A 12,779-nucleotide genomic window follows, 5' to 3' on the forward strand; every position below is an offset into this window, starting at 1 on the left:
CGTATTAAAAATGTACTTTTAGTATAATATATAATAAAAATGTACTTTATGTCTATGCATTTATAAGTTGAATCATGACTCATGAACCAACTTAACTGTCAAAAAGGAACAACTTAACTATCCAATCACAAACGCCCACGTCACTAGAATTCCACGTGGAGGCAAATAGTTGGTCAAAACTTCTCATTCCACGTTGCATTACTAAATACAAGTATAGAACCAAGTGCTCTGGAAACTTCTAAAACCACCGATCAAAATTGACGAAAGACGAAACATTAGATAGGGTGAAGCCATCACCGGAAAACCCGACTCACAACCGGACCGTTGTCGGATCTCCATCGGAAATCCGCCAATAACTTCCACCGTGGCTCCATCAGGCCCGCAAAAGCAGCAACATCAAAATCTCACCCGCAGAAAGTCGGCACCGCCGTCCACATTCTCGTCGAGTCAACCATCTTCCAACCCGACCCGGATAGTGTACCGCGAAACCGCTTTGTCCGAAACTCTGCCGTTTTGGCAAACTACCTGGTTCATAGTGCTGCTGCTATTGATGGCACTCTCTCTCTTCGCTCTCGCCATCTTTCTCTTCCTTAACCTCGACACCGATTTCAGCTCAACACCTGTATCCGCAGCTTCTGAAGGTGTCCAGGTAATATGCGTTTTATCCTAATTTATATGTAAATTAAGAAAGTATTTTCTTATTTCTCAACCTGTGAAGTGATTTGAATAGTTTAAAGCCACATTTCATTTGTATAAAAGTTGAATTTCTTTCATCCTGCCATAATTTGGGGGTTCCACTGTTTAGTTAATTAGTTAAAATTGTATGGATATGCACTTTGTATCGAAGAATTATAAAGATCATGCTTTCCAGATTTGAGTTAATACACACAGAGTAATGCAGACAGCCAGACACAGCATATTTGAGTATTGTGAAAAGAAAGCTTCGGTTACTGTTGTTGTGTGGTGTTTAGTTTCTGGAACTTTATTGCTTCAGTCTAATTAGGTTGGTTTCGATTGTGTGGAAGATTTCTTATGGGTCAGCAATCAAGTTGATGCACGAGAGGACTAAGTTCCGGTTGCATTCACACGATGTGCCATATGGTTCTGGCAGCGGGCAGCAGTCAGTCACTGGTTTTCCTGGTGTAGATGATGCCAACAGCTACTGGGTAGGCCAATGATTATTCCTTTCATCTTCGTTTGTGTTTTCATATTGGAGTGAAATAGTTGGGTCTAGCATTTAAAGAGGTAAAGTGCATAGTTTTCTGAGATTGTGTTGGCCTTTCCTTTGTCAGATTGTTAGGCCAGTTCTGGACTCACCTGCAAAGCAAGGTGATGCTATTAAAACAGGAAGTATTATCAGACTGCAGCATATGAGGACAAGGAGATGGCTGCACAGTCACCTTCATGCATCTCCCATATCTGGCAATCTGGAGGTTAGTAGGCTCTGTAATGTGAATGTCATTGGATTCATTATGTCTTATTGTCAGAAAATATAATGCAATCCCTTATTCTATTTCTTCTATGTATGAAGTAATATTCTTTGAAGTGAATGTGGTTTCACTCTATACCATACACTTGAACCAGCTTGAACACCATTTACCCTACACTCCTACATGTTGACCAGTTCAGAACTTTGGCAATGCTTCATGATTATTCAGAATTCAGGGCTGCAATCATATAAAATTATGAGCAAATTCCACTTTTAGTCCTCAACTATTGTGGCTTTAGGCCTACTCTTTTAATTTTGTCAGAGTTAGAAATGGTCCATTGACTATTAACATTTACTATTAACATTGACTATTAGAAATGGTCCATTGACTATTAACATTTACCAATTTTTATCGTCAACTTTCAATTGCATCAGAAATGGTCTTTTGACTGTTGGCCTTTATCAATTTTCATCATCGACTTTCAATTTGACATAAATGGTCACTTGACTATTGATTTTGTTCCAAATTTATTCATCCAATTAAATATCCATTTAATAAATATGGCTAATATGAAATTTCATCATTCAATTAGGAGAGTTCACAAGAGAGGGAGGGAAATTACATGTTCGGATAAGAGGCTTGAATGATAAAATTACTAGTTAGCACTCTTTATTAAATTGTGAAATGACAACATTTTAAAAGGAAGACTAAATGTGGCAAGCAAATGAAAGTCAATGATGTAATGTGGCAAAATTAAAAGAATAGGACTAATTGTGGCAAATGTCACAATAGTTGAGGACTAAAAGTGGAATTTGCTCTAAATTATTTATGTTTCATTATCAAGTCCATATTCTCAAAAATGTCTTATTGATGGGCATGATTATCTTGTTTTTTTCTTTCCCTTTTTGATCATCACCGACTCCTATCCAGGAATTAGCACTTAGTTATTACTCTGCATTTCATAACCATTAAAAAAATTGCAGGTTAGCTGCTTTGGTGATGACAATAATTCTGATACTGGGGACTTCTGGAAGTGAGTATTGACTATATTTTGATTTATTCCTTTGCCTTCTTTTAAGATTATTGTTGGGTTTGTAATCTCTTTGCTTTTGATTATCAGACTTGAAATTGAAGGAAGTGGGAAAACTTGGAGGCAAGATCAAAGGATCAGGCTCCGTCACGTGGACACTGGAGGGTATCTACACAGTCATGACAAGAAGTACACCCGCATTGCTGGGGGCCAGCAAGAGGTGATCACAAGACGCATCCCTTTTTATCATTGGATCGTGTCTTCCTGTCACTGTATATATACCGTAGTAGAATCTCTAACAACTACTTCCACACGTTTATTCTGCAGGTTTGTGGTGTAAGAGAGAAGCGCCCCGATAATATTTGGCTGGCAGCAGAAGGTGTATATCTCCCAGTTTCTACGGAGAGCAAGTAATGAATACGATAATGTGTTAGTGTGATTGAAGGCTACTGCGTAACTTTTACCCTTTAGCAATATCTTCTTCCATTCCAAAAGAGGGCATAGGATATTTTGTGCTATTTCCCTTTTGCTGCTCTTCTAAGAGATTTTCAACCACTTATCAACTTCACATTATCATAAATGTTAAGGCAGGCTTAAACTTGTAGAGTAGGACTCTTTATTACAAATTGTTTCTGCTCATCATATAAAGTATGCACCATATGACAATGTTTACTCTTGTGCTGACCAAATAGTCATTCCCATACAAATATATATATACAGTATACTACATTAGTTCTATAATATATTACGTTATATAATATATCTACTATATTAATAAGAGCCAAAGAGAGTTAGGCCTAAAATGGGTAGAAAAAATGGCGGTCAAATTATTTAATCAAATGGATGGTTCAGATGAATTATTTAATCAAATAGATGATTAAGATAATTCAGATTAATATTATTAATAGAGATTACCTAATTTAACCTTACTTTTATGATTATCCGTTAAGTTTTCCGTTAAATATTATCTTCTCAGTTAATATTCCGTTAGCTTTTAACTTACCCATTAATTTCTATAAGAAATGTCTTAGGTTCGAACCTCATATCAATCAAATTTGACATAATTAAGTTTTTCACTCTATTTTAATCTTATTAAATTAAATAAATTAGTAGTTACAACAACAAATGATACATATGTATTTCTTTAATTTAGAATTATGTGTCTACAACACCTTTATTTGAAAAAATTAATTATCAAAAAATTAAATTAAATAAGAGAAATAATTCATTAATTATATTGTGTTTATTTTCTCTCATGCAAAGATTCTTTACATAAAGGAAAGTCCATACCTCCTATATCATAATCTCATTGCATGACGTTGTCATCTATGCAACCAACAATAACCGAATTACAAATAACACACTACCAACAAAAAGGAAGAGAACAAATAGTAAAGATGAAGACAATGACAATGTTACTCTAAAGAAAATTAAGAACACTTAGAAAAATTCAAATTAAAAGTAGTATTTATTTAGACTATCATTTTTAGACCAAATATTTAGACTATCGATTTTATAAGGTTGCAAACATTTATTTTAGTAATAATTATAATGAATTTTTTATATTATATTGGATTCATATACTTTGAGTTAGATATTTAAATAAAAAAAATCGACATTCAATTACCCATATATAAACTTCTCCTATATAATATTGCATTGATATACTTTCAAATATTTATTTAAATATAAACATTGGGCATTAACCATTCGCGCAATGCGCGTATAAAACTAGTACTTCTATAAACTTAATCTAAGCTTGTGAGGTTCAACAATAGTTATACCATGGACTTGAGTCTACTTTGTAAGGTGGATTCATCACAATTTATATACTGAATGTTCACTTGTGAACATTTAGTACGTAAATTGTAAATATTTAGTATATAAATTGTGAATATTTAGTATGTAAATTATGTATTTTGGGTCCACATAATAATTTGCGGAGGTTCAAAGTGCTGGCTTATTACGAAAAAAAAAAAGTATTTTAGACAAAACAAATTGTCCATTAGATGGGCTAGACATTTCAAAATAGAGAAAATAATAAGATGGAAATAAAATTTTAATACAATTAATGAATTCTTATTTCTTAGAGCAACCAAAAGATAAAGTGAAAATTTGTGTGAACAACATTGCAACTCATTTCAATTGCGTTGATTACTTGATTCGCATGATGCTTATCTTTTTTTTTTTTTTTTTTTTGGAGAATTTTTCAAAGTATAAATATTTTTTTACCATATAAAATTCCTGTAACCCAAAATTCATTTAATATTTGATATTGCAATAGATATATAGAATAATAGAATGAATAAAACTTATGAACAACATTATGAACACTTATTATTATAGTTAACGTGATAACTGACAAGTATATAATATATCCATCATGTCATGACTGAATATGTAGCATAGCGATAATAATGTAGAAATATTAATTAAAAAAAAAAAAGTGGCACATCCCCATCCCCATTCGCTTAGGCCCTTATGACCCTCAATCCATTGGTTATGAATGCATGAAATCACTAGTTTTGCTCTGCTTCATCACCTTCACCCTCCTCACTATATTTACCATTTTCCCTCTTTCTTTGCCGACGAGGGAAGAGCTTTCTTTATTTTTGGTAGTCGCTTTCCCCTCCTCGGCTCCTCTTACTTTCTAAAAATCTCCAAAAAAAGAGAGAAAATTTCTCCCCGAGCCCCCCCAAAAAAAAAAAAGAAAAAAAAAAGAAAAAAAAAAGGAAAAAAGAAAAAAGAAAAAAAGAAAAAAAAAATCTCTCTCTCCCCCCCCCCCCAACACCCACAACACCCAAAAAAAAAAAAAAACCTCCATTTTTTCCGCAGGCCACAGACCACCACACGTGCTGGGCTGATCCCCCGTCATAGAAACCGTAGTTTCCATTATTTCCATGTTCGTGACAGAAAATTTTCGAATTTCAGAAAAAGCAGAAAAGGAGAGATACATTTTTCTGTATCTTCTCGGTGTGTTTGGAAGGAGGTAAACAGTGAAGGGGGTCCCATCCTGTTTGTCTCTGGCAGAGAAAAACACACACACACACAAAAGGAAGAAAAAAAAAAAAGAATAATTATAATAAATAAATACCCATCCTCCGCTGCTGCCCTGATTTCCTCTCCTTTCTTATCTATCCCATTTCGCCGCTCGTTAATTCCCATTTCAAACCCTAACGTCCCTTCCCGTTTTCCATTTACGGTTCAAAGCTCGAAACTTTTTGGATTTACGGTAAGATTCAATTTCATCTTCAGGGTGCTTTTTTGGGGTCATATGGTGGGTAATTATTTGTGATTTGGATTTGCTGGTGCTAAATTTGGGTGCAATTTGCAAAGATTGAATTTTTTTTTTTTGATAATTTTTGTAGGAAACAAAATTTTGTGAGATAATCGGAATTGAAATTTTGGGTTGATTGGAAGATGTCGCTTTTGCCAAAAAGCGATTCGATTCAGATTAGAGAAGTGTGGGATTATAACCTGGAAGAAGAGTTTGATCTGATCAGAGAAATCGTAGACGATTACCCGTATATTGCCATGGATACGGAGTTTCCGGGCATTGTTCTACGGCCGGTGGGGAGTTTCAAGAACAGTAACGATTACCATTATCAAACCCTGAAGGATAATGTGGACATGTTGAAGTTGATACAACTGGGGCTAACCTTTTCGGACGAGAAGGGAAACCTGCCAACTTGTGGGACTGACAAGTACTGCATTTGGCAGTTCAATTTCAGGGAATTCAATCCCAACGAGGATGTTTTCGCGAGCGATTCCATCGAGCTGCTGCGGCAGAGTGGGATTGACTTCGAGAAGAACACGGAGAAGGGGATCGAGGCTAGGAGATTCGGGGAGCTGTTGATGTCATCAGGGATTGTGTTGAACGATAATGTTCACTGGGTGACATTCCACAGCGGGTATGATTTCGGGTACCTGCTGAAGATACTGACTTGCCAGGCGTTGCCGGAGACGCAGCCGGGGTTCTTTGCCCTCATCAACATGTATTTCCCGGTCGTGTTCGACATCAAGCACTTGATGAAGTTCTGCAACAGCCTCCATGGCGGGTTGAACAAGCTCGCGGAGCTGTTGGAAGTCGAGAGAGTGGGCGTCTGCCATCAAGCCGGCTCGGATAGCTTGCTCACTGCTTGTACCTTCAGGAAGTTGAAAGACAACTTCTTTAGTGGCTCACTGGAGAAGTATGCTGGTGTCTTGTATGGTCTAGGCGTTGAGAATGGACAGTATAGCAGCAGCAGCACCCATTGGTGACCTACAAAAACAAAAACAAAAACAAAAACCAAAATATGTGACAGTATAGGTGATTGTTTGTGAAGTACATGTGTGCGCTTTAAGGTTGCCTCAGTATACACACACACTAATTCAAAATGTTTGTTGTTTATTTATATAGAACAATTTCTCCTTTCTGCATTAGTTTCATAACTTCCTCTTTCTTTGCTGTTTCCTTCCTGCATGCTGGGTTACCAAAATTGCATTTCATGCCCCCATCTCTATAAAATTCAAGATTTCTATATCCATGCTGCATATCACTATAATTAACTAAATTAACAGTCATTATTGCAGCAACCAGGCATATTAAGTTTCACATACATAGATAGATTAGATGCAAACGATACTACTAGACATAACAGTTGGAGTCAATAAAAAACTAGCATTTTGTTTAAAAGTGTACTTGATGTCAATTAGAATGCTAGACATGACATTCATGGTCATAATATGCTGCTATTGAATCCGATAGGAAAGCTACTCTCTCTCTCTCTGTCTCTCTCTCTTGAGTGTTGATAACTTGCATAACCCTGCAATAAGAAAAACACCATCAAAAGGTGAAGGTGTGTAGTGCTGCATTTCAGAAATTATTATTATTATTTTTGATACATTAGGCTTCCCAACTTTCGCTAGACTAATCTTAAGCCCCTAGAATTAATTTCATGACATATGTTAAGATCTATCAAAATTTAAAGAAGGGAATGGAGGATGGCACTATGGTGGGCTTGGATACACACCTAGTCATGTCTCTTGCGCTTGTGCGTCTTCAGTTGCTTGAAGATGAAGCTGACAACTTCCTTCAGTGTGGCCTTCCTTCCTTCTTTAAAATTCCATAATTCGGGGATCACATATCTTCCACTGGGATTATATTCATTGACCTCTTCCAAAGCTTTGGTAACCGCAGCACAGATTTCTTCACCCCATTCTTCCTTAAGCTTGCTTAGTTCTTCATCATCCTCATTTATGATTTCCTGCATTTGCAGCAATGTAACAATATATCTTGAAGGGCACGAAATAATAAAATGGCACAAGTGTAGAGGGCAAACCTCAAGTTTTTCATGAATAGTGATCATCCTAAATGGATGCCAATTAGGGTCCTTCACTTTCTCCTGCCAAAGAGAACACAGTTCTAAGGCCTTCACATCAGCTTCCTCACTTGAATACCGTTGCTTGCAAGCGTTCTGGAAGGGTTTTTGGTCAATTTCTCCCATTCGTTTTATGCCAATATGAGAACGGCCACTATTCAGCAGATCTTTCAAGCCCTTCAAAGAAAATTAAAAGCTCACTGTCTAGTGTCAACAGATCTATATATTTTTTAAAACAGGAATGAGAATGAACCCCAGTACCGGAAGAGATAGAGGTAAGAATAATACTTGATACTTCAGTAAGGTGCTATGGATATGACACTTTGAACTGAATCAAATACCATACCATACCTGAATCAGTAATTTACGAGCTTCTTGCAACTCATCATTACTCTGGCGTTCCTTTAAAACAAGAGCATTATTCATTTCATCTAAATCTTTCATGTCTTCAATTTTTTCATCCAGCTGCTCTTTCATTTCCTTTATTTTTTCCTGTACAGCTGAATCATCGTCACCTCCCATGTGCTCCATCACATCCAGTTTTCCCTTAAGCTCTTGAATTTCCATTTCAAGTTTTTGCTTGGCATCAATGTCCTTTTCCAGCTCAAGTATCTTTTGCAAAGCTGCCTCCTTCTCTCTCTGCAGATTTGAAAAATAGCAGAGAATAATGCAGGCTTCATATTAATAAACAAAAGCAAAAGATATCTAAGCATACTCTATACAACATGATTTTAGCTAACTCATTACATCTTTCTTTTCCTATATTATATTTGGTTACTTGTTAGTGTGCATTATTTGTTAGGGGCTGAGAGGTTGAGAATTCATCGTGACGCACCTTGTGCTCTTCAATAAGCCGTAGGACATTCTCATCAGCTTTTTTCTGCTCCTTGGAAGCCATTTCAAGCGAAGAATTTCTTTCATCATTCTGAAGTACAGAAATATCAAGTCATAAATGAGTCTTATAACTGTGGAATTATGGAAAATATGTTCTAAATCTTGATAAAAAGTTTATGAGCTTAGTATGAGCACAAAGCTGTACAATACTACTGTGATTTGTATATTATAACAGAAGTCAAAAACAATTATCAACAAACAGATTGGTTGCATTTGTCTATTCTCAGAACATTTCCACATAGGATAATATCCATGACTTCCAAATTGAAGCATGCGCTCCAACTCAACTAAAAGCCTAAGCTAATAGTAAATGTTTATATATATTACTCAACATCCCACATAGAGAGATGTGTTCATCATTACCCTTTTCTTCTCCTCATCAAGTTTTTGCTTTTCCCGCTCAGTCAAGACTTCACGCTTATTCAGCTCTCTGTTCCAAGAATCTAGTTGCTTCTTCTTCTTCTCCAATTCCGAATTCAGTGTTTCCTGTTCATGCAACACCCTCTGGACATGCTCCCGTGCAAGACGCTGCATCTTCCTAGATTCTGCAAAATAAGAGCACAATTTACGATAGCAACTTATCTGATCCTTATCCAGGGAAAACAACATAGTAGACAAAAATATATGGAAGAAAATCAAATTAGGTTATTGTATCTTGGGCCAGATAATTTCACTATCTAAAATGGATACACAGCAGAATACAACATCCTTCAGGAGTCCACACACAACTAATACAACCAAGCACACCTTTTCACATAAGACTTAAAATAAGGCTCCCACATCATGTGGGGCCTGGGGAAGGAACTAACTCTGCCTGTAAAGTAATTTGACATTTTGGGGCTTGAACTGATGACCTAACTACCAATTGATGAGCACATGTGCCCACAACATCTAAACCCAATGTTGTTGATACTTTTTTTCATAATAAGATGGTTAATGGAAAAAAAAAAATCAACAGAGGAAGAAGCATCAAGAGAGAACCTTCATAAAAAGCACGGTGAAGTGTGTCCTTCTCCTCAATCATTCGACTGAGAGACAAGTTCTTCTCATTGAATCTTGTTTGCAATGCAGAAAGATTTTCATTCTTCAAGTCAAGCTCATTGGTTAGATTGGACAAAATTTTATCTTTGTCCCGCTTTTCTTCTTGTAAAAGGTCAGTGATTGTTTTCAATTGCCTTGTCTCACGAAGGTAATAACCAACTGCCCCTTCTGCTTGGTAATCATCTACTTTTGCAAACCAACCATAAACATGTGAACTAGGTGAGCTCCTCTCAGCAATCCATTCTTTTTTACTGTGGCACTCAGCTTCAAAGGCATTCTCAAAAAGTATAGCATTTTTATAACCATTCCAATCACTTTTTAATTTGATCACAACTTGGGAAGTCCGCGACTTATCATCACAGAATATTTTCACCTCCTGAGCTTCATATTTGGAAAACCTTTTTAACCAATAATCTTCTTCTTCTACTGCCGTCCCGTTTGCATTGTCCTTCGATACATTCACAACAATACCTGTCCAAGGCCAACAATACAGATTATTATCTTCTGGCGCAACAGCACGCTGTGGCAGTGGCTCAGCTTCATCTGCTAGATCGATCTCCAAATACTTTGCCAATGCCACATGGTTTGCTTTCTGTTTCACACTTCTGTTTGCAGAACCTTTGCCTACTCCTGTAGCATGCTGAAGGAGGTCCTTGTACTTGTAGTCTTGTTTCTTCTTTCCAGCACAGAACGGACATCTAAGGCACCCATTTGGACCCTTTACTTTGTATTTACCTGACCTCAATTCCTCATAAGGTTTTTCTTTATACTCATTGATCTCAGACTCACTCAAGTCCGATTCTTCATCTGAGCTACTCATCTTCTGCCAATCAAAAGCAAAATTGTGTTGAAACAAAATACTCCAACAATAGCACTGTATCAAAAGAGAAGTGAAACAAATTTATGGAACTGAAAAATGCTGACAGATGCTAACAGTGGTTCACAACACTAGTTAAGCTAGCAAAATACTTATTTTAGGTTGAAAATCAGAGAGTAGAAAAGATCATGTGTTCATGTTACAGCATATTAAGCATGCTGATGATGCCATAAAAAAATACACTGAAGGGTGTCCAAGTTGGAGAAGGAACAGGTTATCCTGTTGATGCACAAAATCATGAAATTATAAGGCTGTTTGAACCATATGAGAGTACATTCCTCTACAAAATTCAAAACACAATATAAGACCTAGTTTTCAAACAGATGAACACCGGTATCAAACTGATATCATCTTAGTAGTTCACAGGTTAACACTAACATCCAGCGGTAGCAAAATTATCTCGAAATTTCACAATATTCTCGAAATAAATTAAATTAGTTTTTCACTCCCCGCTAGAAAAAAACAGAAAGCGGCACAAGCTTTACTACACATTCCACATTTCAAAATCAAACCCCCCGGGAACGATCTCATAGCTCCGTTACTAACATTTCCAATGCACTGATTCCAATCCTTGTCTAAAATTCAGCTAAACAAATGCCTAGAATCGAATGAATCCATGCGATTGAACAAGAACAAACAAAACAAGAGTGTAATGGAAGAGATGGAGGAGCGGGATAGAGAGATTACCTGCGAGTCCTTAGCAATGAAACTCCAGAAATAATTGAGAGACTGAGAAATCAGAGTGACTGAGACTCGTAAAAGAGAAGAGGGGAAATAGGGCTTAGCTCGTGACTCTCCTTTTCTACTGTCAAGGGCCGGTTTGGAAATATGAAAAAAATTATTTTTGAAAGTCATTTTTATATTTTTTTGTATTTGGATATTCAAAGAGAATAAAGTTAATAAAATATTGATTCTGATAATGAAAAAAAATTAATTGGTTAGAAAATGTTTTCATAAATTTTTTGTCGAGAAATATTTTTCAATTTTTTTTATTTCATTCTCTCTCATCTTTTTTTAGTTTGCAGATTATTATTATTATTATTACCACCGTCAACATCATCATACCATACCACCACCATCATCGCTACACCACCACTTATTATTATTATTATTATTATTACAAAGTATTTTTTAATAACAAATAATATGTTCATTTTCAAGAAAATGAACCAAAAAAAAATACAATTTTATAATTTTCAACCAAACAGTAACACCCGTTTGGTTCGCTGGAAAATATTTGGAGGAAATGGAATTCAAATTTCATGAAAAAACAAATTACAGGAAAATAGATTCCATTGTTTGGTTGGTGAAAAAGAAATTACTGGGAATATGAATTCCATTGTTTGATTGGATTTGGAATGGTAAGGAATTATGATTATAAAGATCAATATGCCCTTAACAATTAATAGTGATAATAAATTATATTATTTTGATGAGGGTAAAGTTGTCCAATTGCTCAATACTTTCTTCCCAAACTCTAAGGAAAACAAAATGCCAACTCCTAGCAAGGAATTTGTTTTCCTCCACTTTTGGGAACTCAAGTTCCATTGGAAAACATTTTCCATCCAACCAAACAATGGAAAAGCACATTTTCCATCCAACCAAACAATGTTTGTCGAGAAAAGCACATTTTCCTTCACTTCACCCCCTAAAAGATAGTTTGCTGACCTTCAAACATTAGAAAATTAAATTATTTTTTTTTAAATGAGATATTTTTTAAAAAATTATTTTCTGAAAAATATTTTTCAAGTTACCATAAAAGTGTGTGTGTGTGTGTGTGTGTGTGTATGTGTGTGTGTGATGTTCAAATGAGAACTCCTCCTCTCATTAGAACTCGTGAATGTGTACATAAATGCACATAAACATTTACACAAATGCATGATGTTCAAATGAGAACTCCTCCTCTCATTAGAACTTGCGAACGTGTACATAAATGCACATACATTTATACAAATCATACAATCTTATATTTCAGTGCACAATGCACACAATCTACCCTTGGAATAGTTTGTATGCATTTATATAAACGCTTGTGTACATTTATGTTAGTTTGCAAGTTCTTACGGAAGGATGTGTTTTCATTTGAACATCACACACACACATATTCTATAATAATAAAATATAAAGTAAAAAGTAAGAATATATAT

At 35.7% G+C, this 12,779-nt stretch overlaps 3 protein-coding genes across 3 annotated transcripts; 2 read left to right on the forward strand and 1 right to left on the reverse strand.

The window, feature by feature from the left end:
- The first annotated feature begins 234 nt into the window (after window positions 1–234).
- Window positions 235–3,149, forward strand: LOC115997503 (stromal cell-derived factor 2-like protein). The gene is made up of 6 exons (XM_031237068.1): window positions 235–649; window positions 1,026–1,166; window positions 1,293–1,433; window positions 2,414–2,463; window positions 2,551–2,680; window positions 2,788–3,149. Exons 1-6 carry the CDS (start codon window positions 551–553, stop codon window positions 2,872–2,874), a joined length of 648 nt encoding a protein of 215 aa, XP_031092928.1. The 5' UTR covers window positions 235–550; the 3' UTR covers window positions 2,875–3,149.
- A 2,114-nt stretch (window positions 3,150–5,263) lies between these two features.
- On the forward strand, window positions 5,264–6,891 carry LOC115996308 (probable CCR4-associated factor 1 homolog 6). Its single transcript, XM_031235506.1, has 2 exons — window positions 5,264–5,692; window positions 5,829–6,891. Exon 2 carries the CDS (start codon window positions 5,881–5,883, stop codon window positions 6,718–6,720), a length of 840 nt encoding a protein of 279 aa, XP_031091366.1. The 5' UTR covers window positions 5,264–5,692; window positions 5,829–5,880; the 3' UTR covers window positions 6,721–6,891.
- Window positions 6,892–7,004: 113 nt separating this feature from the next.
- Window positions 7,005–11,436, reverse strand: LOC115996307 (factor of DNA methylation 1-like). The gene is made up of 8 exons (XM_031235505.1): window positions 11,320–11,436; window positions 9,696–10,578; window positions 9,078–9,259; window positions 8,656–8,745; window positions 8,172–8,459; window positions 7,782–7,997; window positions 7,473–7,706; window positions 7,005–7,265 (listed from the first exon to the last, which is right to left on the reverse strand). Exons 2-7 carry the CDS (start codon window positions 10,573–10,575, stop codon window positions 7,473–7,475), a joined length of 1,890 nt encoding a protein of 629 aa, XP_031091365.1. The 5' UTR covers window positions 10,576–10,578; window positions 11,320–11,436; the 3' UTR covers window positions 7,005–7,265.
- Window positions 11,437–12,779: the final 1,343 nt, after the last annotated feature.

The sequence above is a fragment of the Ipomoea triloba genome, chromosome 11 (genome assembly GCF_003576645.1).
Source record: "Ipomoea triloba cultivar NCNSP0323 chromosome 11, ASM357664v1".
Taxonomy (NCBI): Eukaryota; Viridiplantae; Streptophyta; class Magnoliopsida; order Solanales; family Convolvulaceae; genus Ipomoea; species Ipomoea triloba.